This window comes from Capricornis sumatraensis, chromosome 13, assembly GCF_032405125.1.
Source record: "Capricornis sumatraensis isolate serow.1 chromosome 13, serow.2, whole genome shotgun sequence".
In the NCBI taxonomy this organism is placed as follows: domain Eukaryota; kingdom Metazoa; phylum Chordata; class Mammalia; order Artiodactyla; family Bovidae; genus Capricornis; species Capricornis sumatraensis.
In genome coordinates this window covers 58,218,382-58,239,407 of record NC_091081.1, presented here as the reverse complement: position 1 = coordinate 58,239,407, position 21,026 = coordinate 58,218,382, and the positions used below count along the sequence as shown (strand labels likewise).

Genomic DNA, 21,026 nt, shown 5'->3' with positions numbered 1-21,026 from the left:
ATCAAAGCTTTCGAGTCTCTTATATGAACGTTATGCTGGCACTTTAAAGCCTATAAGCTCATTCCCTCCCCCCGCACACCCAAGTTCTTCAGAGCAGTTAAAAGAAACTAATCAACACAAGATACTGCTTATTTTTACCAAAATGTTTAATGCAGCAAGAACCTTTGGCCACTCAGAGCCCTTTCTTCTGTAGGCACTCAATTACAGGTGTCTACAGATACTGAAGTGAAGTGAAGTGAAGTGAAGCGAAGTTGCTCAGTCGTGTCCAACTCTTTGCAACCCCATGGACTGTAGCCCACCAGGCTCCTTGGTCCATGGGATTTTCCAGGCATGAATACTGGAATGGGCACTAGTTTGGATAAATGTTTTTCCATATTTGACCTGATTCTATTCTCTTGATACTTGTTTCCAGTTGTTCTCATATTTTGTTTTTCTATTGTTTCTTTCAGTTTTTTTATTTTTTAATTTTGCTAAAATAATACTTTTAGTTTTGTTTTTTTTCCTCTTTTGGCTTCTTAACCATGGAAAGACAAAATATGCATTTGGCTAGGTAGGCTCAATATTATTAAGATGTACAATCCTTCAATGTTAGGAAACTATAGCAATTTAAATTTTAGATGCTTTGCAGCTATTTGCAAAGCATCTAAATTCATAAATCATTGTTGTGGTTGTTGTTGTTCAGTCACTAAGTCTCGTCCAACTCTTTGCAACCCCATGGACGACAGCACACCAGGCTTCCCTGTCCTTCACCATCTTCTGGAGTTTGCTCAAACCCATGACCCATGGAGTCAGTTGATGCCATCCAACCATATCATCCTCTGTCACCCCCTCTCATCCTGCCCTCAATCTTTTCCAGCATTAGGGTCTTTTCCAATGAGTCAGAAAACCAGACATGATGTAATTAAATGCAGAAATGAGAAAATTTACTATCCCAATCAAATATTCCAGTGCCCCTCTTCATAACTGTTTTAAAGACTCAATTTTATAACAATGAACACTGCTGGGTTTTGTTTTGTTTTTTGTTTTGCTTTTTTGACAAGGTAGTTTTAAAAGTTTTATGAAAATAAAGACATAAGATGGCCAAAACAATTTCGGAAAAGACAAAAAAGTAAAAGGTTTACACAACTTGGCTTTAAGACTTAAGGTAAAGTTTCAGTCAAGACAAAAGGGTATTGACCTAATCAACAGAATAGAAGAGAATCCAGAAATAAATCCACACACATATGGTTGATTGATTTTTGACATGAACAAACATCATTCACTGAAGAAATATAGTCATTTCAAGAAATTCTGCTGGAATTACTGAATATCCTTATACTAATACTCATTCTCCTAATAAATCTCAGACCCCTCCTCATAACATATTTAAAATTAATATGATGTGAGTCATAAAACACTAGCAGTAAAATTATAAATATTCTAGAAGAAGCATAGAAGAAAACAGTTGTGACTGCGTTAGACAATTTTCTTAGGCAAGAAAAAAAAAACAATAGCTATTAGAAAAATAGTAAGTTGGACTTCATTAAAAATAAAACCTTTTATTCTTTAAAAGACACTCTCACAAAACTATTCAGGAAACTAAAGTCAAATATTCAGTCATATTCAGAAGATATATGCCAAAAGAACTCATACCCAGTAAACTCAATAATAATAAATTTTAGAACTCAAGTAAAAATGGGCAAAATTTTGAATGGACATGTCACCAAAAGTGGATACATTAATGGCCAATAATAACATGAACAGGTTCTCAATACTACCATTCATTAAATTAAAAACATGACTATACACCGTCTAGAATGGTTAAATTTAAAAACATGTCAATAGCAAATGTTGAAGAAGACTTGAAGCATTTAGAACACTCATAAATTGCTGGTGGGAGTATAAAATGCTACAGTTACTTTAGAAGATAGTTTGTATTTTCTTGTACAGTTAAACGTATATTTTCCATTAGGGCCAGCAATTTACCCAAAAGAAATGAAACACATGTCTATACAGACAATTATATATGAGTGTTCTTAGCAACACCTAATAACAGCCCTAATGTGAACAAGAGTCCAAATGAATATCAAAATATATATGAATATAATAATTGTGGTATGTTCCTACAATAGATCGCTCCTTAGCAAATAATTGGAAATGCATTCCTAACATACCAAATAAATGGATGAATATTGCACAGACACTGAACTGAGGTGTTGAAAACAGTCTATTCTATACCTTGATTGCAGGGGGAGTTACATGGGTGGATACAGTTACCATAATTCCACAACCTGTTCACTTTAAAAGTGTGAAAATTTCAGATATAAACTACACCTCAGATTTAGAAAGCTGATTTTGTAAAATGACCAGAAGTCACTCATCAGAAAAAAATTTTTTCAAGTCTAAGTTGAGTTCTGTTCTAGAGCTCTAAGAGAAGAATTTGCCAAAGGTAAAATTCATAGTATAATATAGGAATATTCACATTCCAAAAATACATTTTTCATATTATTTCTTTAATATATTCCCAACAGTTCCCATTTAGAAACAACAAAATTCCTCCCTCTCCAAAATAAAAACCTTTGCAGGAAGTGCTTTTAAGGTGTACTTACTCTTCCTTCATGTATTTCTATGAGGAAACATTTTGGATTCTCCACGTTCAGTTTTCCAAATAAGAATTATTAAAACTAAACCTGAAACAGTCTAGATTTTAATATAATTCTGTATTTAATCTCTTTACCCAAACTAGAACTGTAAGAGCTTAAGAACTTCTTTGAAAGACTTCTAGTGACAAATGGGAATCAACAACCAGTGGTCCTTACAAAATGAAAATTGAGTCACCCATAATTAGTAAGAATAAACAATATGGCTTTCAAACCTTGAGCGAGTTTTTAAGGAGACTATTCCCATTTCTATTTCATGAAAAGGTCAAATGTCATCAGAAAATTAGTAGGGCATAAAATTATTTTTAGCATAAACACAATCATGGTTTAAAATTTCCTTTCTTTCTACACCTTCCACTATGGGGATACAATCTTAAGTGTTTTGGGTATTGGAATCATTTGGTTCCTCTCCTGAGGGGATAGAGTGTTTGGGGCATTATCCGTGCTCTGATAAATTAGGAAAAGCATCCTATAAAATGTAGCATTTGAACAAGCATCATATAACAGCTTCTTGAAGACCAGCACTTCTCAGACATGAAGTAGCAGGTAATGCAAAGGAATACATTTTTTAAATTTAAATAATTTAATGATTTAAGTTAACTGATAATGCATTTGTAACTGAATTATTTTACAAGATATGAATCACTTTCTAAACATGAAAGTAAGGATTTGGGGACTTCCCTAGTGGTCCAGTGGTTAAAAATCTGCCTTGCAAGGGAGGCAATATGGGTTTGATCCCTGGTGGGAGAACTAAGATCCCACATGCTGCAGGGCAACTAAACCCACACACTGCAAGTACTGAGTCCACAAGCCACAACTAGGGAGTCCATGCCATGCAACATAAGATTCTGGTGCAACTAAGATGCAATACAGCAAATAAATAATTTTTAAAAAATAAAATAAAGATTGGCACTTACAAAGAAATGGAGACAGAATATGCTGGCAATTACTAACATATTGTATTTATCTTTTTTTTTTTTTAAGGACTTTGAAAACTGGCATGACATCCTGGGCCACAGAGGGTGACAGGTTTCCAGGTGTCAAATCAGAGAATCATGAGCAGTGTGTCTTCTTCTGCTGCAGCTGTGCAGCTCTGCTACGAGCACCTGAATGGATCCTGTGTGAAAAGCCCCTACTCACCAGCTCCCCGCCTCATCCTGTACACAGTGTTCATCTTTGGAGCTGTGCTGGCTGTATTTGGAAACCTCTTGGTAATGATTTCCATTCTCCACTTCAAGCAGCTGCATTCTCCAGCCAATTTCTTGATTACCTCCCTGGCCTGTGCAGACTTCTTGGTGGGAGTGACTGTGATGCCCTTTAGCACAGTGAGGTCTGTGGAGAGCTGCTGGTACTTTGGGGAGCTTTACTGTCAACTCCACTCTTGTTTTAATGGGTCATTCTGTTACGCTTCCATCTACCACTTGTGCTTTATCTCTCTGGACAGGTACATTGCCGTCACTGACCCCCTGGTCTATCCAACCAGGTTCACTGTGTCTGTTTCTGGCATGTGTATTCTCTTCTCTTGGCTCTTTCCCATTATTTATACTTTTTCCCTTCTTGGCACAGGAGTGAATGCAGCTGGGCTGGAGGATCTAGTAAGTGCTCTCACCTGTGTGGGAGGCTGTCAAATTGCAGTGAATCAGAGTTGGGTATTGGTGAATTTTCTATTATTTTTCATCCCCACCCTTGTGATGATAGTTCTGTACTCCAAGATTTTCCTCATTGCTAAACAGCAGGCTAGAAAAATTGAGAATCTGAGCAGTAAGACTGGGCGATGCTCAGAGAGCTTCCAAGACAGAGTGGCCAAGAGGGAGAGAAAGGCAGCAAGAACGCTGGGCGTCACAGTGCTGGCGTTTCTCATCTCCTGGCTGCCTTACTTCCTGGATTCCATAATTGACGCCTTCCTAGGTTTCATCACTCCCACATATGTTTATGAAATATTGGTTTGGATTGCTTATTATAACTCAGCTATGAATCCCTTGATTTATGCTTTCTTTTATCCTTGGTTTCGAAAAGCCATCAAACTCATCATCACAGGCAAAGTCTTGAGAGAGAATTCCTCAACAATAAATTTGTTTTCTGAATAGGTTCTGGTCTTAGTTTGGGAAAACTGCAAATAGACTTACATTGGACAGATAATGAGAAGAAAAAAGTTGGTTGTAAAAGTCCAATTTTTGTAATATAAAATAACTAAATTGTAGTTCAACCCTGACCCAAATGCTTAAATTCAAGTTCATAATTCTTTGGTAAATATAACATCAAAACCTATTTGTAATGGGGACAGCACAGCTTTGGAACCAGAAATGCCTGGATGGCAATACCCATCCTACTTTTGAACACTTGGATGATCTTATGTGATCTTGGGTGGCTTGGCTCTTTCTGAAATTCATGGTATTTCTCTGGTTAATAGCCTCTCCCTTGTAGTAGTCATGACCAAATTTACGAGAATACAAGTGAAGGACCTTTATATTTGTTAATATAAATCCTTCTTTCAATTACCTTATATTAGTTCAGTCTCTGCCTAAATCTTCTGTTTCTTCCTTTGTATTATTTTTCTATTAAAATGTAAATACAACCACTTAGTGACGTGGTGCCTCCTTGCTCAGGGAGGGCAAAGCAGTGGGTCTGCACTGTTAGGTGTTGAGATTTGTGATTCCCACATTGTGGTTTCAGAAGCAGGTAATACAAATCAAGTGATCACTCTGTTAATTATAATACTAATTCAGTTATGTACAATGGGAAAGATAATTTGCATCATAGCATTTATTTATTCAGTGAGCTTCTTCCTTATTAGTAAATCTGCTCATAAAATTAGTTTAGAACCAGTTAGCAGATGTTTAAAGCAGGGTTTTAAGACAGTCATTCATTATGTTACTTTATTTTCAGATTAATTTATTCTGTATTCATTTAGTTGTGCAGTGTTCTAAAAGTAGTTTACAGTGGGTTTTGAGGAGACACTTGAAAGCATAGCTTAAAAGTGTGCACAAAAGAAGAAAGAAAACTGAAGTGAAGGGCATAGAATGAAGCCAAGACAGAGGCTGTGAAATGCATTTTCTTATGTCCCACAAACTCAGTTCTAAGGCAAAAAAAAAAAAAAAAAAAGAATTAGTTCTGCAATTAACAGTGGATAAATCAAGCCAATTATTTCAGGGAATTATTCTTGATACTAAGACTGGAGGGTTCAAATAGACATCAAGATTTTAAAATCAGATTATGATATCTTTTGGGCAGGAGAGAATATACATCAAAGTATTCTTGCTATATTTTAAAAATTTCTAGCTTGATGTAAATCAACATTATCTATTAGCACATTATTTCTGACTACCATTACACAAATACTTTGAATTGGTAAACATTTCTAGAAATAGTGTATTATTTCTAATTATACTGTTTCTGGAGAAGGAGATGGCAACCCATTCCAGTATTCTTGCCTAGGAAATGCCATGGACAGAGGACCCTGGCGGGCTCCATGGGGTCACAAAGGGTTGGAAACGACCTAGTGACTGAGCATACTGTTTCCATCTGATTTTACAGATAATGAAAGGCACCTTAGCCTGCATGGTATCCGTTTATACACATTTTTTCAGTTCTAACACAGTGTAATGAATTTATTTTGATTTGTGTGGTTTCAATATAGTAATTTGCCTATATAATCTTGTTTTGCAAGTTACTGATGGAATGCAATTTATGTTTCACAGCAGGAGAAGAAAATTTAAGCATAACATACTCCCTGCCCGTTTTGTTGTTCAGTCACATTGGCAGGCAGATTCTTTACCACTGAGCCATCTGGGAAGTCCACTTTATATACAGAAATTGTGTGTATGTCAATCTCAGTCTTCCAGTTTATCCTTCCACCACTTATACCCTGGTATTATAAGTTGTTTTCTATGTCCGTAACTTTATAAAGTACCACTTTTGCTATTAAAAAGACTAATGTATCAGGATGGTGGTTCTTAGAAACATAGAGTTCAGAAATAATAAAGATGGTGAAAAATTCAAGGAACCCACAGATAATTTCTGAGTGTTAACTTTGCCAACCAAGGACATCACAAAAAGCAACAACAGCAGCAAGGACAATCATATATACTTTGCAATAATTTCATAAAAGAAAAGTGTGCTTTACTTTGGGAGGAATCTAGCTCCTCACTATGGAGATTTAGGGGTCCATCCAGGTTTTACACAGAAAAGGCTTCAGGTCTCCCACCCCATCCTGCTTCTAGACCACAGCTAGACTTCTATCTCTCCCTCTTTTGCTCTTTCTATACTTTTGGTGTAATATTTCTTTCTCATTAAGTTTCTCTATGCTAAAAAAAAGGTCTGAAAACCCCAACTATAGTTTCATTCATTTTCTATTTTCTTTCTCTGAGTATATATTCTATTTGCTGTTATTGTTTTTAGTTGTAAGTCTTGTCTGACACTTTTACAACCCCATGAACTATAGCCCACCAGGCTCCTCTGTCTAAGGCATTTCTCAGGTAAGAACCCTGGAGCGGGTTGCCATTTCTTTCTCCAGGGATCTTCCTATCCCAGGGATAGAACCCGCATCTCCTGTGTTAGCAGGCAGATTCTTTTCCACTGAGCAACCAAGGAAGCCCATGTATTGCATTAAAAGTCTACAATATTGCAGCAGCATTTTGGGTTTATTCTGCTGGTAGGAACTTTACTGTCCCCACCTACCTGTCTAGGTGGTCACTACTCTCTCACACAAAGGTCTTTCACCTTTGTAATACTTCTCGCAATTTTTATTCATACATCCATTTATCTGCTTACTTGTTGAAGGTTTGTTCTCCTTTCAAGATTGAAAGTTTCATGAAGAAAGGGGTCATATCTGTTTGTTCACTTCTTTGTACCCAGTTCCTGGCACTCAATAAATATGCCTTGGATTAAAGAATTAATTGTTGAATAAATTTAAAATAATGGAGGGAGATAAAGTTATTTCTGTACCCCAAATGACAAGTGATACTTGTAATACTTGTGATCATATGATACTTCTTTTTTGCCTAGAATCATGGTTATAAGTAAGGCAGATCCACTGATATATTGGGTTCAGACAGTAAAGAATCCATCTGCAATGAGGGAGAATTGGGTTCAGTCCCAGGGTTGGAAAGATCCCCTGGAGAAGGAAATGGCTACCCACTCCAGTATTCTGGCCTGGAGAATTCCATGGACAGAGGAGCCTGGCATGGACAGAGGTGTCCATGGGTTTGCCAAGAGTCAGACACGACTGCGCTCATTTCACTCATTCCCTCTCTGATACATTTGCCCCTCAGAGGACACTTCTCAGTGTCTGGAGATATTTTTGGCTTTCACAATTAAGGAGATTTTACTGGCATCTAGTAGCAAGGATGCTGCTAGATGTCCTTCGATATACAGGACAGATCCCACATCAAAACTTATCAGAACTCAAATGTCAATAGTGCTGAAGCTGAGAAAGCCTGCTGCTGCTGCTTCTGCTGCTAAGTCACTTCAGTCATGGCTGACTCTGTGTGACCCCACAGACAACAGCCCACCAGGCTCCACTCTCCCTGGGATTTTCCAGGCAAGAGAACTGGAGTGGGTTACCATTGCCTTCTCCAATGCATGAAGGTGAAAAGTGAAAAGAGTCAGTCGTGTCCGACTCTTCTCAACCCCATGGACTGCAGCCTACTAGGCTCTTCCATCCATGGGATTTCCAGGCAAGAGTACTGGAAGTGGGTTGCTATTGCCTTCTACGTGAGAAAGCATAGCTTACACCTTTGTTGATTTAAGTAACTGATTATTTTACAAAATCAAACTCTCAGAATACATTAGGAAGAATCTAAGAGATCATTAAGAATATTTTGTGTATGTGTGATTAGGAGTCAGATAGCCAGATGAATTAATAATAATTCCTATGGCACAATTCAAAAGAACAAGTCCAGATATATCTTCAAAATCAGTGGCCCTACAGTGGCCAGAGTCTGGAATCCTGCTTGAAGAAGGCTGGATAATACTTTCTTTTGCTCTGCTCTGTCCCGACATTCCAAGGGTGGGAAATTACCAAGAAATGCATTGCTATGTTTCAGTTTTCTGTTCATTATTCCTTAGTTGACATTTTTTAGCACCCAAGGGACAGAAAGTTCTATCACTTGGATTCACAAACGAACGTGAATCACTCGGAGGGTTTATGTGTGGACTTCTCACGTGGATGAGGGGACATTACAGATCCACTCCCAATGATGCCTTTTTTTTTTTTCAAGAGATTCATGTTCATTTTATTTTTTTTCTTTTTTTAATCTATTATTATTATTATTACTTTACAATATTGTATTGGTTTTGCCACACATCAACATGAATTTGCCACGGGTGTACACGTGTCCCCAGTCCCGAACGCCCGTCCCACCTCCACCCCCCACACCATCCCTCCGGGCCGTCCCAGTGCACCAGCCCCAAGCATCCTGCACCCTGCATTGAACCTAGACTGGCAATTCGTTTCTTATATGGTATTATACATGTTTCAATGCCATTCTCCCAAATCATCCCACCCTCCCCCTTTCCCACAGAGTCCAAAAGACTGTTCTATACATCTTGTGTCTCTTTTGCTGTCTCACATACAGGGTTATCGTTACCATGTTTCTAAATTCCATATATATGCGTTAGTATACTGTATTGGTGTTTTTCTTTCTGGCTTGCTTCACTCTGTATAATAGGCTCCAGTTTCATTCACCTCATTAGAACTGACTCAAATGTATTCTTTTTAATGATGTCTTGAGAAGGGAACACATCTTTTCTCTAAGAGCACTGACAGTCGAGTAGTTCAGAAATGTGGACATGTCTAAATACCCTGGTGGTTTTTTTAATGTTTTCCTGAAGTGTAATTCATCCAAGTCAAGTTGCACACCCTGTATGCTACCTTTTCTGTTTGTTAGTAGCCAGCGCACAGGCAAAAATCAGTTCTTATTGGGAGAGAAAGGCTAAGTATCGACTCACAGTGCCTGTACCTTGTGATACCTCTGTAACAAGAATCCAATAAGGCGATCACAGCAGGACTAAAAATAGGGGAAAAGTCCAAGTGTTAGAAGAAAAAAAATCTTCAGCTCAAGAAACATAATGACCTAATTAAAACAGTTGTTTGTGCAGTAGCTTTCTTAACACTCACTACTGAAAATAAACTTCCAAGTTCACACCTTGCACTATAGGGATTCCACCTAGGGATTTTCCTATTGATGGCATTTATATATCTGGAAGGGCTATATGCTTTAGGCGGTAAGGCACATAAACCTAACAGGAGTTGATGCTATAATTACTTCCCATATCAGTGCCTGTTGCAGAGAGGAACTCTGAAGGTAAAAATTTTTTAAAGATATTTAATACCAAAAGGGAATTTTATCAAATTCAGGGATCTAAGCTTTAGTTAGTTGAAATTCACTCCCAGTGACTTTGTCCAATGTAAAATTTTTGCATTTTATTCTGTTACTGAACTTATTTAAGATTTATACTAAAAAGGAAAATTGAAAAAACAATAGTACTAACGTCTGATAATTTCCTCAGGCATCCTACTGTATGTATGATTTCCTCCAGAAGCACTGAAAGTCCGTGGAAATCAAGAAGGACAGAATTCTTTGAGTGTAAAGGGCAGATCATGAGCAGCAACTCATCCCCCAGTGCAGCCGTGCAGCTCTGCTACGAGCACTTGAATGGATCTTGTGTGAAAACCCCCTACTCACCCACGTCCCGCGTGATTCTATACATGGTGTATGGCTTTGGGGCTGTCCTGGCCGTGTTTGGAAACCTCCTGGTAATGACTGCCATCCTTCATTTCAAGCAGCTACACTCACCAACCAATTTTCTCATCACCTCTCTGGCCTGTACAGACTTTCTGGTGGGAGTGACTGTGATGCCCTTCAGCATGGTCAGGTCCGTGGAGAGCTGCTGGTACTTTGGGCAAAGTTTCTGTGCTTTGCACACATGTTGTGATGTGGCATTTTGTTACTCTTCTCTCTTCCACCTGTCCTTCATCTCCATCGACAGGTACATTGCTGTTACTGACCCTCTGGTCTATCCCACCAAGTTCACGGTGTCTGTGTCGGGGATATGCATCAGCATCTCCTGGATCCTGCCCCTTACTTACAGCGGTGCCGTGTTCTACACGGGTGCCAATGAGAATGGGCTAGAGGAATTGTCTAGTGCCCTCAACTGTGTAGGAGGCTGTCAGATAGTTATAAATCAAAACTGGGTGTTAGTACATTTTCTATCCTTCTTTATACCTACTTTTGTTATGCTAATTCTCTACAGTAATATTTTCCTTGTGGCCAGACAACAGGCTAAAAAGATTGAAAATACCGGTAGTAAAAGAAAGTCATCATCAGACAGTTACAAATCCAGAGTAGCCAAGAGAGAGAGGAAAGCAGCTAAAACCCTGGGTATCACGGTCATAGCATTCATGATTTCATGGTTACCATACAGTATTGACTCATTAATCGACGCCTTTATGGGCTTCATAACCCCGGCCTATATTTATGAGATTTGCTGTTGGTGTACTTATTATAACTCAGCCATGAACCCCTTGATCTATGCTTTATTTTACCCTTGGTTTAGGAAAGCCATCAAAGTCATTGTGAGTGGGCGGGTTTTCAAGAACGGTTCTGCAAGCATGAATTTGTTCTCTGAACAAATGTAAGCCATTGGGTTGAAGAAGTTGAAGGTATTTTCACATTTTACACATGAACGAATTTTTAAAAATCAAGTAAGATTGTTACTTCAGAGAAAACAAATTGCTTTTCCAGTTTAATTGGATAAATCAATGTGTCAGTCTGTTAGGATGTGCATTTCCCTTTTGCTTCTTCAAAAATATTTATTTGACTAATAAATGTTAAGCCCATTATTGTTGACTGCTGTAGAATGCGCCATTGCCCATTCCCTGCAGTCATTCCCCACCTTTTTTTCTCTTATTCCATTGACTTTTCCCTTTGTAACCTGTAAACATGTCTGTTGCCTTTTATTTCTTTTCTTCCTTACAAACTGATCTACCCATTTGCAATTTATCAAAAATTTCTGTGATGAACTTTCTCCAGTTTGCTGCTTTTCTTGCTTTGATTATTTTCCCAGGGAATTTTTTTGGGATGCAGTTAAAAGTATTATGTTTAAGTCTGCGTGGTATCTGTGTCAGGAACTGGCTTCAGCATCTTCTACATCCTGCCCCTGGCATACAGTGGTGCCAAGCTTACACAGATGTCAGAGATGATGGGATGGAGGGATTAGTAAGTGCTCTCTGCTTAATAAGTGATTTTCAACCTGTTTAAATCAGTTTTGGATATTGATAGAATTTCTATTATTTTTCACACCTGGCTTTGTTAAGATGCTACTGTACAGAAATATTATTCTTATGGTTAGAAAGCAGACTAAAAAGATGGAAAATATTACTAGAAAATAAATTTGTTACCAGAGACTCACAAGATCAGAGTGGCTAAGAGACAGAGAAAAGCAGTTAAAAGCCTGGGCTTCACAACGTAGCACTTTTGGTCTCATGATTACTCGATGTATCTGATCAATTCATTGATTCTTCTTTAAGTTTTATCACACTTCATATGCTTATGAGATACTTCGTTGGTTCAGTTATTGCAAATTGCCCTAAATCATTTGATTTATGCTTCATTTATCATTGGTTTGGGAGAGCAATAAAACTTATTAAACTGGCAATATTAAAAGACAGTTTATGAATTATAAAACTAACTTCTAAAGCCTAAATTTCAGATCGATGATTTGAAAAATTTTAAGTTGATCTGGTGATATATTGGAAATTTCTATAGTGATTATTGCATGAAATATAGACTTGAAAATGATCATTTTGTTGAGGAGACATGGTACCTCAATTTTAGCAGCTTCACTTTTATAGGTTTACATATTTTGTAAAGTGAACATCCTTTGAGCACTTGATAGAACCATGTTATTTAGTAGTGGTTGACACAGTGGTCATAATTCTAGTTTCCTCAAATCTTCACACCACCCTGCTCTGTCAGTTGTTATTTCTTCTTTCAAGCCTGGTGCTGTTTTACCTTTCCTACCACTGAACTTTTTTTTCATTTTCATGTTTCTTTCTTCTCTGTTCCCTGTTAATGTCAGGTTGTTCTGTGGACTCAGTTCGCATTTATCTTGAGCAAATTGACTCTTGGTGTCCAGTTTTCTAGAGCTCCTAAAGGTCTCTGAGACATATCCATCAGCCATTTCAGACTCAGGATGAGATTCATGTTTTATTTTCTTAAGAGATATTTTGTAAATGTAGGAATAACCATTAGCCAAAGGGAAGCCCAGTTTCTATCATAGTTGCATCCCTTTTTGTAACCGTTTTCTCATTTCATGAAGTTTGTTGTTTTACCTTCCAACTCATGATAGAGAGCAATTGTTGGTTATCTTTCCTTCTATAGGTACTATTTGGAGCTTACACACTGTTCATGATAAAAAAAAATACTACTATTATCTATGTTATTGGAAAAATATGTAATTTAGAAATGTTGTATAAAACTTTTTGAAAAATTCTTAAGGATCTTGCTTGATGTATTTCACAAAATCAAAACTGATTTCTTCCAGATGTTAAAAAACCAGAAGAAAACACATATATATTTTTAACTTTATTGGTGGAATCATGACAAAAAATCCATATGGATTCAGGCACTTAATTTTTAAACTTCAAAAAAAAAAAGAACACCATGTTAAGGAAAAACAGACAAAGTTTTGGTAGCATGCATGATGAAGAATTAGTAGATTAAAAAATGTAAAAGCAATTTACACAATAGAAAGATGGAGACAAATGTCCCACTAAACAAACAAACAGGAAATTTTACAGAGGCATGGCTAATAAATACATTAAAATGTCCAATGTACAAATAATTTTAAAAGTTAGTTAAAATGTAATAAAGTTTCATGTCTTGAATTGGAAGGACAGCATTGAAAGCATCATTAATATCAGATTAATTAGATTCTGAGAAGTTGAGCACACTGCTGAGAGTTGGGCATGTTCATATAGGAAAACCACAATTTAATACCTCTTCTCTTAGAGGAAAATTACAACATTTATATAAAATTTCAAATCACATGTCACTTGACTCTGTAGTTCCATTTCTGCCAAGCAAGCCTAAGAAGATAGAGTCAGGCAAGGAAGGAAACATGACAAGGATATTCATTGTATATCTCAATTATAGATTGAAATAAACTAGGATTGATATGGTGTATATTAAATCAATTATGTTCTACTTTTGAAATGGAACATTATAAAACCATTAAAAAGAACAAATGCCCTGTATCAATTAACAAGGTAAGACAACCACAATATATTTTTTTCACTAAAATCCAAAGAAAACAGAAGCAAAAAATCTGACCTAGATTATAAAACAATATATGGACTAGGTCCCCATATTACACTTTTACAAAATGTAATTTTATGTATAACAGACAGTGTCTGTGTTTGGGGAGGGAGATTTACTTTGTAATTTAGCTTTATCATTTTAATGTTTGTGATTAAAATACATAGGTTAAAATTGATATTAATAATACCACCTTTATTTTTATCTAAGCATCATCAGTTTTATCTGTGTGCTTGGTTGTTTTATTTGGGAAGGGAATATCTTTTGAGAATATATCTTTGGTATATTTTTGTCTTATCTAATGAAACTATGACATAGGTACATTAGTATATTTTAGAAACTGCACCTTATATAAAGTATCTACGGAATTATATCTTAATATTTTTAAGTATTTTTATGGTTTTCTTTCAGCAGATCTTTAATATGCTCCAACTCTTCTTGTCTATATTAATGACCTGCTGTCTTTAGGAGCGATGGAAGCTACCAAGAGTCATGGTTCAACATTCCACTTGTGCTTTATTTCTACTTTTCAGGTCATTTTGAAAAGTGATAAACAAGCACAGTAGATGTGTTGAGTAGAGGCACATATTTTGAGAAGCGACTTCACCTCCCAGTGAGGCTGGAAGGAGCATTTCCCCTCTAGAAGGGGAATGTTGCCCAGTCTGCCCCTTGCTGTTTAGTCACTAAGTCTTGTCTTTTCTTTTGTGACCCCGTGGACAGAGGAGCCTGGTGGGCTACAGTACCTGGGATCTCCCAGGCAAGAATACTGGCGTGGATTACCATTTCTTTCTTCAAGGAATCTTCCTGACCCAGGGATCAACCCACATTCCCTGCACTGGGAGGCGAATTCTTTGGTAAAGCGTCTGCCTGCAATGAGGAAGACCTGGGTTCAATCCCTGGGTCAGGAACATACCCTGGAGAAGGAAATGGCAACCCACTCCAGTACTCTCACCTGGAAAATTCCACGGACAGAGCCACCAGGAAAGATTATAAATCTGCCCCTTAGGGTAGGAAAATGCATTCCTCAGAAGACAGACCTCAAAGAACACCCACAGATACTAATGTGAGACCAAGCTCTCTGAAGATGGATGACACTGTGGGGATAAAGGTCACAATCCCTATATTTACTGAGGTATTTTTCTTGTACCTGGTGCAATGTGAAGCTCTAAGTAGATTTAAGAGTATTGCAGAAAAATAAATCCTCCCTAGCATCCCTGAGCAGGTGAGGTGAAGATTTGTATCTGTTCCCACGGGTATTTCATGTCCTCTCCCCTCCTACCCACTGACCTCTGCAGAAATCCAAACAGCTTGGCAAAAAGAGGCGGGTGTGGTCAGCTTGTGTGCAGCTCTCCTTGAGTTCATGCCACTCCCCAAACTGCGCCTGCGCTGCAGCTGCTTTCAGCGTTACGAATGCGTCCAGCCCCCATCTCGGAGCCTCAAGACACACTCCCCTCTCGCCGGGGGAAACCCTTCTCTGTTTTTACTTTAAATATCTCCTTGACCCTCTCAACCTATCTTTATAGTTACCTGCTTGGTAAAATTGCCTGTGGATACAGTTCCCTTGCTTCATTGTGGTGACCTCCACTGCGCTCTGTGTATCCGAGCCGTCCCCACATTGAGTTGTCATTACTTGTCCACATGTTGGCCTCTCACATGGAGTTAGAGCAGTAAGAGAATGGATAAGCTTTGATTTATTTCAAAATCTTTTAAGTCAATAGACAGTCCACCAGGAGGAAAGAAAGATTTGGAGCAAACTGGAACACTCATAGCTTGCTGGTGGGAATATAAAATGGTCCAGTTACTTTATTTATTTATTGCTGTTTTTCTTTTTTTTAATTTTACTTTACAATACTGTATTGATTTTGCCATGTATTAACATGAATCCACCACGGGTGTACATGTGTTCCCAATCCTGAATCCCCCTCCCACCTCCCTCCCCATACCATCTCTCTGGGTCATCCCAGTGCACAATGAAGTATTACTCAGCCATTAAAAAGAATACATTTGAATCAGTTTTAATGAGGTGGATGAAACTGGAGCGGATTATACAGAGTGAAGTAAGCCAGGTCCAGTTACTTTAGATGATAGTGTATACTTTCTTGCAGAGTTGAACCTACACTTCCCAATATGACAACCCCAAGCTGAACAGTCTGAATATTTATTAACTGGTCAGACATGACTGAGCAACTGGACAACAACAAAATATGGATAAAATAATTGTGGTATATTCAGACAACAGAATTACATTTAGCAATAACAAGGAATGAGCTGAAAATGTACTCAGACATGGATGAAACTCACAGACATTGACCTGACTGAAATAAGCCAGACACCAAAGAGGACAAACTTTGTGCTCTTTTCATAAAAGATTTTTAGGCCTTGAAAATTAATCTCTAGCCGTAGAACGGAGATCAGCGTTTTCCCTAGGACAGGGGAAAGGAAATGTGGGGTGAGATTAACTATAAAAGGGCCTGAGGAGAACTTCCAGGGTGTTGCTTTCTACCTTGGTTGTGGTGGTGAATATAAGGGTGGATACGTTTATCATGTCATCAGTCCGTGCATGCTAAAAATGTAAACTTTTCAAATTTATGTTATGCCTTAATATGAAAAAGGTGGTTTTTAAACATAGAAGTCATTCCTCAGAAAACACTTAAAAAATAATTCTATGTGTTCAGTCTTTGGCTGTGCTGCGTCTTCGTTGCCGCGCAGGCTTTTCTCCAGTTGCAGCCAGCAGGGGCTATTCTCTAGCTGCCGTGCACAGTCTCCTCATCACCGTGGCTTCTCTTGTTGCAGAGCGCGTGGTGCGTGAGCTTCGGTAGCTGCGGCACACGGCCTCAGTGGTTGCAGCTCCCGGCCTCTAGAGCCCAGGCTCAGTCGTCGTGGTGCTGGGGCTCAGTTGCTCCATGGCCTATGGGATCTTCCCCGATCAGGGATCGAACCTGTGTCTCCTGCGCTGGTAGGCAAATTCTTTACCACAGAACCATTAGGGAAGCGGCAAAAAAACACTATTTGAAAAACTAAGGTGAGATCTGTTCTAGAATGCTGAGGGGAAAAGGAAATTTGTCAGTGGTATAACCCAGAGTATAATAGGAATATCCACATTCCAAAAGTCCTTTCAATATTTTGTTTTTAAAGTATCTTGCATGCTGCTCCCACTGCAACGCCAACAACAACAGGAGCAGAAACAATGTTTTCTTTGTACCTACACTCCCTTTGCTGTCCCCTGAGGCAAACGCCTTGTATTCTGCTACCCAACTTTCCCAGGTCAGAATTTTCTAAAGTAAACCTGAAGCATTCAAGTATTTAACATATGATTATTTAACTTCTTTGAGCTTTTCAGCGTGTGCTGTGGTAAATCCAACTGCCGATACAGGAGACATAAAACACGCATATTAGATCCCCGAGTTGGGAAGATGCCCTGGTGAAGGAAATGGCAACCCACTCCAGTGTTCTCACCTGGAAAATTCCATGGACAGAGGAGCTTGGTGGGCTATAACCCATGTGGTCACAAAGAGACACGACTGAGTGACTGAGCAACTGAGCCCACATATTTAATTTTTTTAACACAAATCAACACTGGTAGGGATAAAGAGTTTATTTGAAAGAGTTTTAGTGACATTCAACACAGAAATCATATACATAAAATGTTCTAAAAAAAAGTGAAAAGGCAGTATTTAATAATAGCAAATAATATGACTTTCAAATTCCACGCAAAGGTTTTAAAGGATAGGTACTATTCTGTTCCATGCAAAGCTAAAGTGTCATCAGGAAATTAGTAGAGCATAAACTTATTTTAGCATAAACATAATTGTTATTTAATTTTTTCTTTCTAAGCACCTTGAACTTATGGGGATTCAATCTTAAGGGCTTTGGGGATTGAAATTGTTTAGTTACATTCCTGAGGGGAGAGAGTGTTTGGGGCATTATCATTGCTCTGATAAATTAGGAAAATAATACTAATAAAATGTGGCATTCGAACATGTATCCTGTAAAAGCTTCTTGAAGACAACCTCTCCTTTAATATGAAAAACTAGGGAAGATTTTTTTAAATTTAAATCAACAGCATTTTATGCAATGTTGTAAATTAACTGTTTATTCATTTGGAAATTATCATTTTACAAGATGAGGATATGAATCACTTTCCAAACATGCATCTTTAGAAAGACAGAATACACTGGCAAGTGCTGACATTGTATTTATCTTTTCTTTAAGGATATTTTGAAAACTGGAATGACATCCTGGGCCACAGAGGGTGACAGGTTTCCAGGTATCAAATCAGAGAATCATGAGCAGTGCGTCTCCTGCTGCAGCTGTGCAGCTCTGCTACGAGCACCTGAACGGATCCTGTGTGAAAACCCCCTACTCACCAGCTCCCCGCCTCATCCTGTACACAGTGTTCAGCTTTGGAGCTGTGCTGACTGTATTTGGAAATCTCCTGGTGATGATTTCCATTCTCCACTTCAAGCAGCTGCATTCTCCTACCAACTTCTTGATTGCTTCTCTGGCCTGTGCAGACTTCTTGGTGGGAGTGACTGTGATGCCCTTCAGCACAGTGAGGTCCGTGGAGAGCTGCTGGTACTTTGGGGAGCTTTACTGTCAACTCCACTCTTGTTTTGAAGGCTCATTCTGTTACGCTTCCATCTACCACTTGTGCTTTATCTCTCTGGACAGGTACATTGCCGTCACTGACCCCCTGGTCTATCCAACCAGGTTCACTGTGTCTGTTTCTGGCATGTGTATTCTCTTCTCTTGGCTCTTTCCCATTATTTATACTTTTTCCCTTCTTGGCACAGGAGTGAATGCAGCTGGACTGGAGGATCTAGTAAGTGCTCTCACCTGTGTGGGAGGCTGTCAAATTGCAGTGAATCAGAGTTGGGTATTGGTGAATTTTCTATTATTTTTCATCCCCACCCTTGTGATGATAGTTCTGTACTCCAAGATTTTCCTCATTGCTAAACAGCAGGCTAGAAAAATGGAGAATTTGAGCAATAAGACTGGGCGATGCTCAGAGAGCTTCCAAGACAGAGTGGCCAAAAGGGAGAGAAAGGCAGCAAGAACCCTGGGCGTTGCAGTGCTGGCGTTTCTCATCTCCTGGCTGCCTTACTTCCTGGATTCCATAATTGATGCCTTCCTAGGTTTCATCACTCCCACATATATTTATGAAATACTGGTTTGGATTGCTTATTATAACTCAGCTATGAATCCCTTGATTTATGCTTACTTTTATCCTTGGTTTCAAAAAGCCATCAAACTCATTGTCACTGGCAAAGTCTTGAGAGAGAATTCCTCGACAGTAAATTTATTTTCTGGGTAAGCCCACATTTTATTTTATTTTTTTTTAAGCCCACATTTTAGATGGAGGAATTGAATATAGATTCACAGTGAACACATCATTGGGTAGAAAACGTAATCATATACATGCAAGATCTTGTAAAAGAATAAATTATGCTTCCAATATGACCTGAAGACTTAAATTCAGTTTCATCATTCTTTGGTCAATATAACATAAAAACCTGGTTGTTATGGAAACAGCATGACCTTGGAGCCAGAAACGTGGCATTTTAACATTGAACTTGAGTTGCTACTTGTTTCTGATCTTCACTATACATCTCTAGTAATTAATCCCTTCCTTGTAGCATTCTTGAGAAAATGTAAAAGAATGTATAGACAGAAACTGCAATGTTTTGTTATTCTAAATCCTCCCTTTTATTACTTTATAATAGTTTAATCCCTGGTTATAGCTTCTCTTTATTCCTTCGAAATATTTTTAAAATTACTATTACAGTGTAAATGTAGCTGGGGAATACTTAGAGATATTCTGGCTCAGGGAGGGCAAAGTAGTGACTCTGCCTTGTCAGGTGTTCAGATTTGTGGGACCAGAAATATGATCTCAGAGTTGGGTAAAATCAACCCAGAGATAAATATATTGACTATAATATCTGTCAAATTATTTGCTATGGGAAAGGTAATTGATGTCATTTGTTGAGTGGGCTACTTCCTGGCGATTGTCTGCTCATAAAATTTCGGCTGACTTTATACATTTTACCAGTTAACATATGTTTACAGCACGCACGAGTTTTTAACATTGTCATTTTTTTTTGTACTTTATGTTAAATTAGCTTTCTGTTTTGTTCACTTTTGCATTGTTCCAAAGATTATTCATAAGGATTTTCAATGATATACATGAAAGCTCAAATTACAGATTTGTTCTAAAAAACACAGAACTGAAATGAAGGATATAAAAAGATGTCAGAGGCTGATAAATGCATTTTATATAACCCACAAATTTGAAACTGAACAAGTTAAGCAATTCACATTGTATAGAAGCCAGTCAACTTTTCAGACATGGAGACTTGTTTTTGGTACCAAGACTAGAGAATGCTATATTTATGTATTTTTAATAATTTTTTAAATAAATCACTTTATTCTATTCTAATTTTATTTTGTAGCAATCAGATATCAAGTTTGAAAAATCAGAGCATCATATCATTGGGACAGGGATGAATATATATAAAAATATCCTTGTTTATTTCTCTAATTTCTCATTTAATGTAAATCAATCATATATTAGGGATATCATTTCTGATTATTATTAAACAAATGCTTTCAGTTGGTAAACCTTTCCTGAGATTGTATATTATTTCTGATTTAATGTACTTGTGAGAATCACTCTCATCTTTACTTGATAGTTAAAGATGAAACAAATGATTTAAAGGTACCCTAGACTGCTTAGTATTAGTTTACCCTCAACTCTTCAGTTCTAACAGTGAAAATTATCAGTTCATTTTGATTTACCACTTTCAAAACTGCAATCTTTTTTGTTGCTCAGTCACTAAGTCATGTTTGACTTGTTGCAACCCCATGGACTGCAGCATACCAGGCTTCTCTGTCCTTCACTATCTTCCAGAGTTTGCTCAAATTCATGTTCATTGAGTCCATGATGCTATCTAACCATCTCATCCTCTGTCTCTGTCACCCCCTTCTCCTCCTGCCCTTAATCTCTCCTAGCATGAGGGTCTTTTCCAATGAATTGGCTCTTCCCATCAGGTGTGGCTCAGCTGGATAAGAA

At 37.9% G+C, this 21,026-nt stretch overlaps 3 protein-coding genes across 3 annotated transcripts; all 3 read left to right on the top strand.

Moving 5' to 3' along the window:
- Positions 1–3,694: 3,694 nt before the first annotated feature.
- Positions 3,695–4,726, top strand: LOC138089747 (trace amine-associated receptor 7a-like). Its single transcript, XM_068985281.1, has one exon. It carries the CDS (start codon positions 3,695–3,697, stop codon positions 4,724–4,726), a length of 1,032 nt encoding a protein of 343 aa, XP_068841382.1.
- Positions 4,727–10,233: 5,507 nt separating this feature from the next.
- On the top strand, positions 10,234–11,277 carry LOC138089738 (trace amine-associated receptor 6-like). Its single transcript, XM_068985258.1, has one exon. It carries the CDS (start codon positions 10,240–10,242, stop codon positions 11,275–11,277), a length of 1,038 nt encoding a protein of 345 aa, XP_068841359.1. The 5' UTR covers positions 10,234–10,239.
- Positions 11,278–14,972: 3,695 nt separating this feature from the next.
- Positions 14,973–19,271, top strand: LOC138089565 (trace amine-associated receptor 7a-like). The gene is made up of 3 exons (XM_068984955.1): positions 14,973–15,089; positions 16,633–16,758; positions 18,207–19,271. Exons 1-3 carry the CDS (start codon positions 14,973–14,975, stop codon positions 19,269–19,271), a joined length of 1,308 nt encoding a protein of 435 aa, XP_068841056.1.
- The last annotated feature ends 1,755 nt before the right edge of the window (positions 19,272–21,026 follow it).

Excerpts from the sequence above, each read along its gene's own strand:
- LOC138089747 (XM_068985281.1), top strand. The coding sequence starts at position 3,695 with ATGAGCAGTGTGTCTTCTTCTGCTGCAGCTGTGCAGCTCTGCTACGAG.
- LOC138089738 (XM_068985258.1), top strand. The coding sequence starts at position 10,240 with ATGAGCAGCAACTCATCCCCCAGTGCAGCCGTGCAGCTCTGCTACGAG.
- LOC138089565 (XM_068984955.1), top strand. The coding sequence starts at position 14,973 with ATGCATTCCTCAGAAGACAGACCTCAAAGAACACCCACAGATACTAAT. Across the intron at positions 15,090-16,632 it reads CAATCCCTATATTTACTGAG|TCTTTGGCTGTGCTGCGTCT; the intron begins GTATTTTTCTTG and ends CTATGTGTTCAG. Across the intron at positions 16,759-18,206 it reads CTCTTGTTGCAGAGCGCGTG|AGGGTGACAGGTTTCCAGGT; the intron begins GTGCGTGAGCTT and ends CCTGGGCCACAG.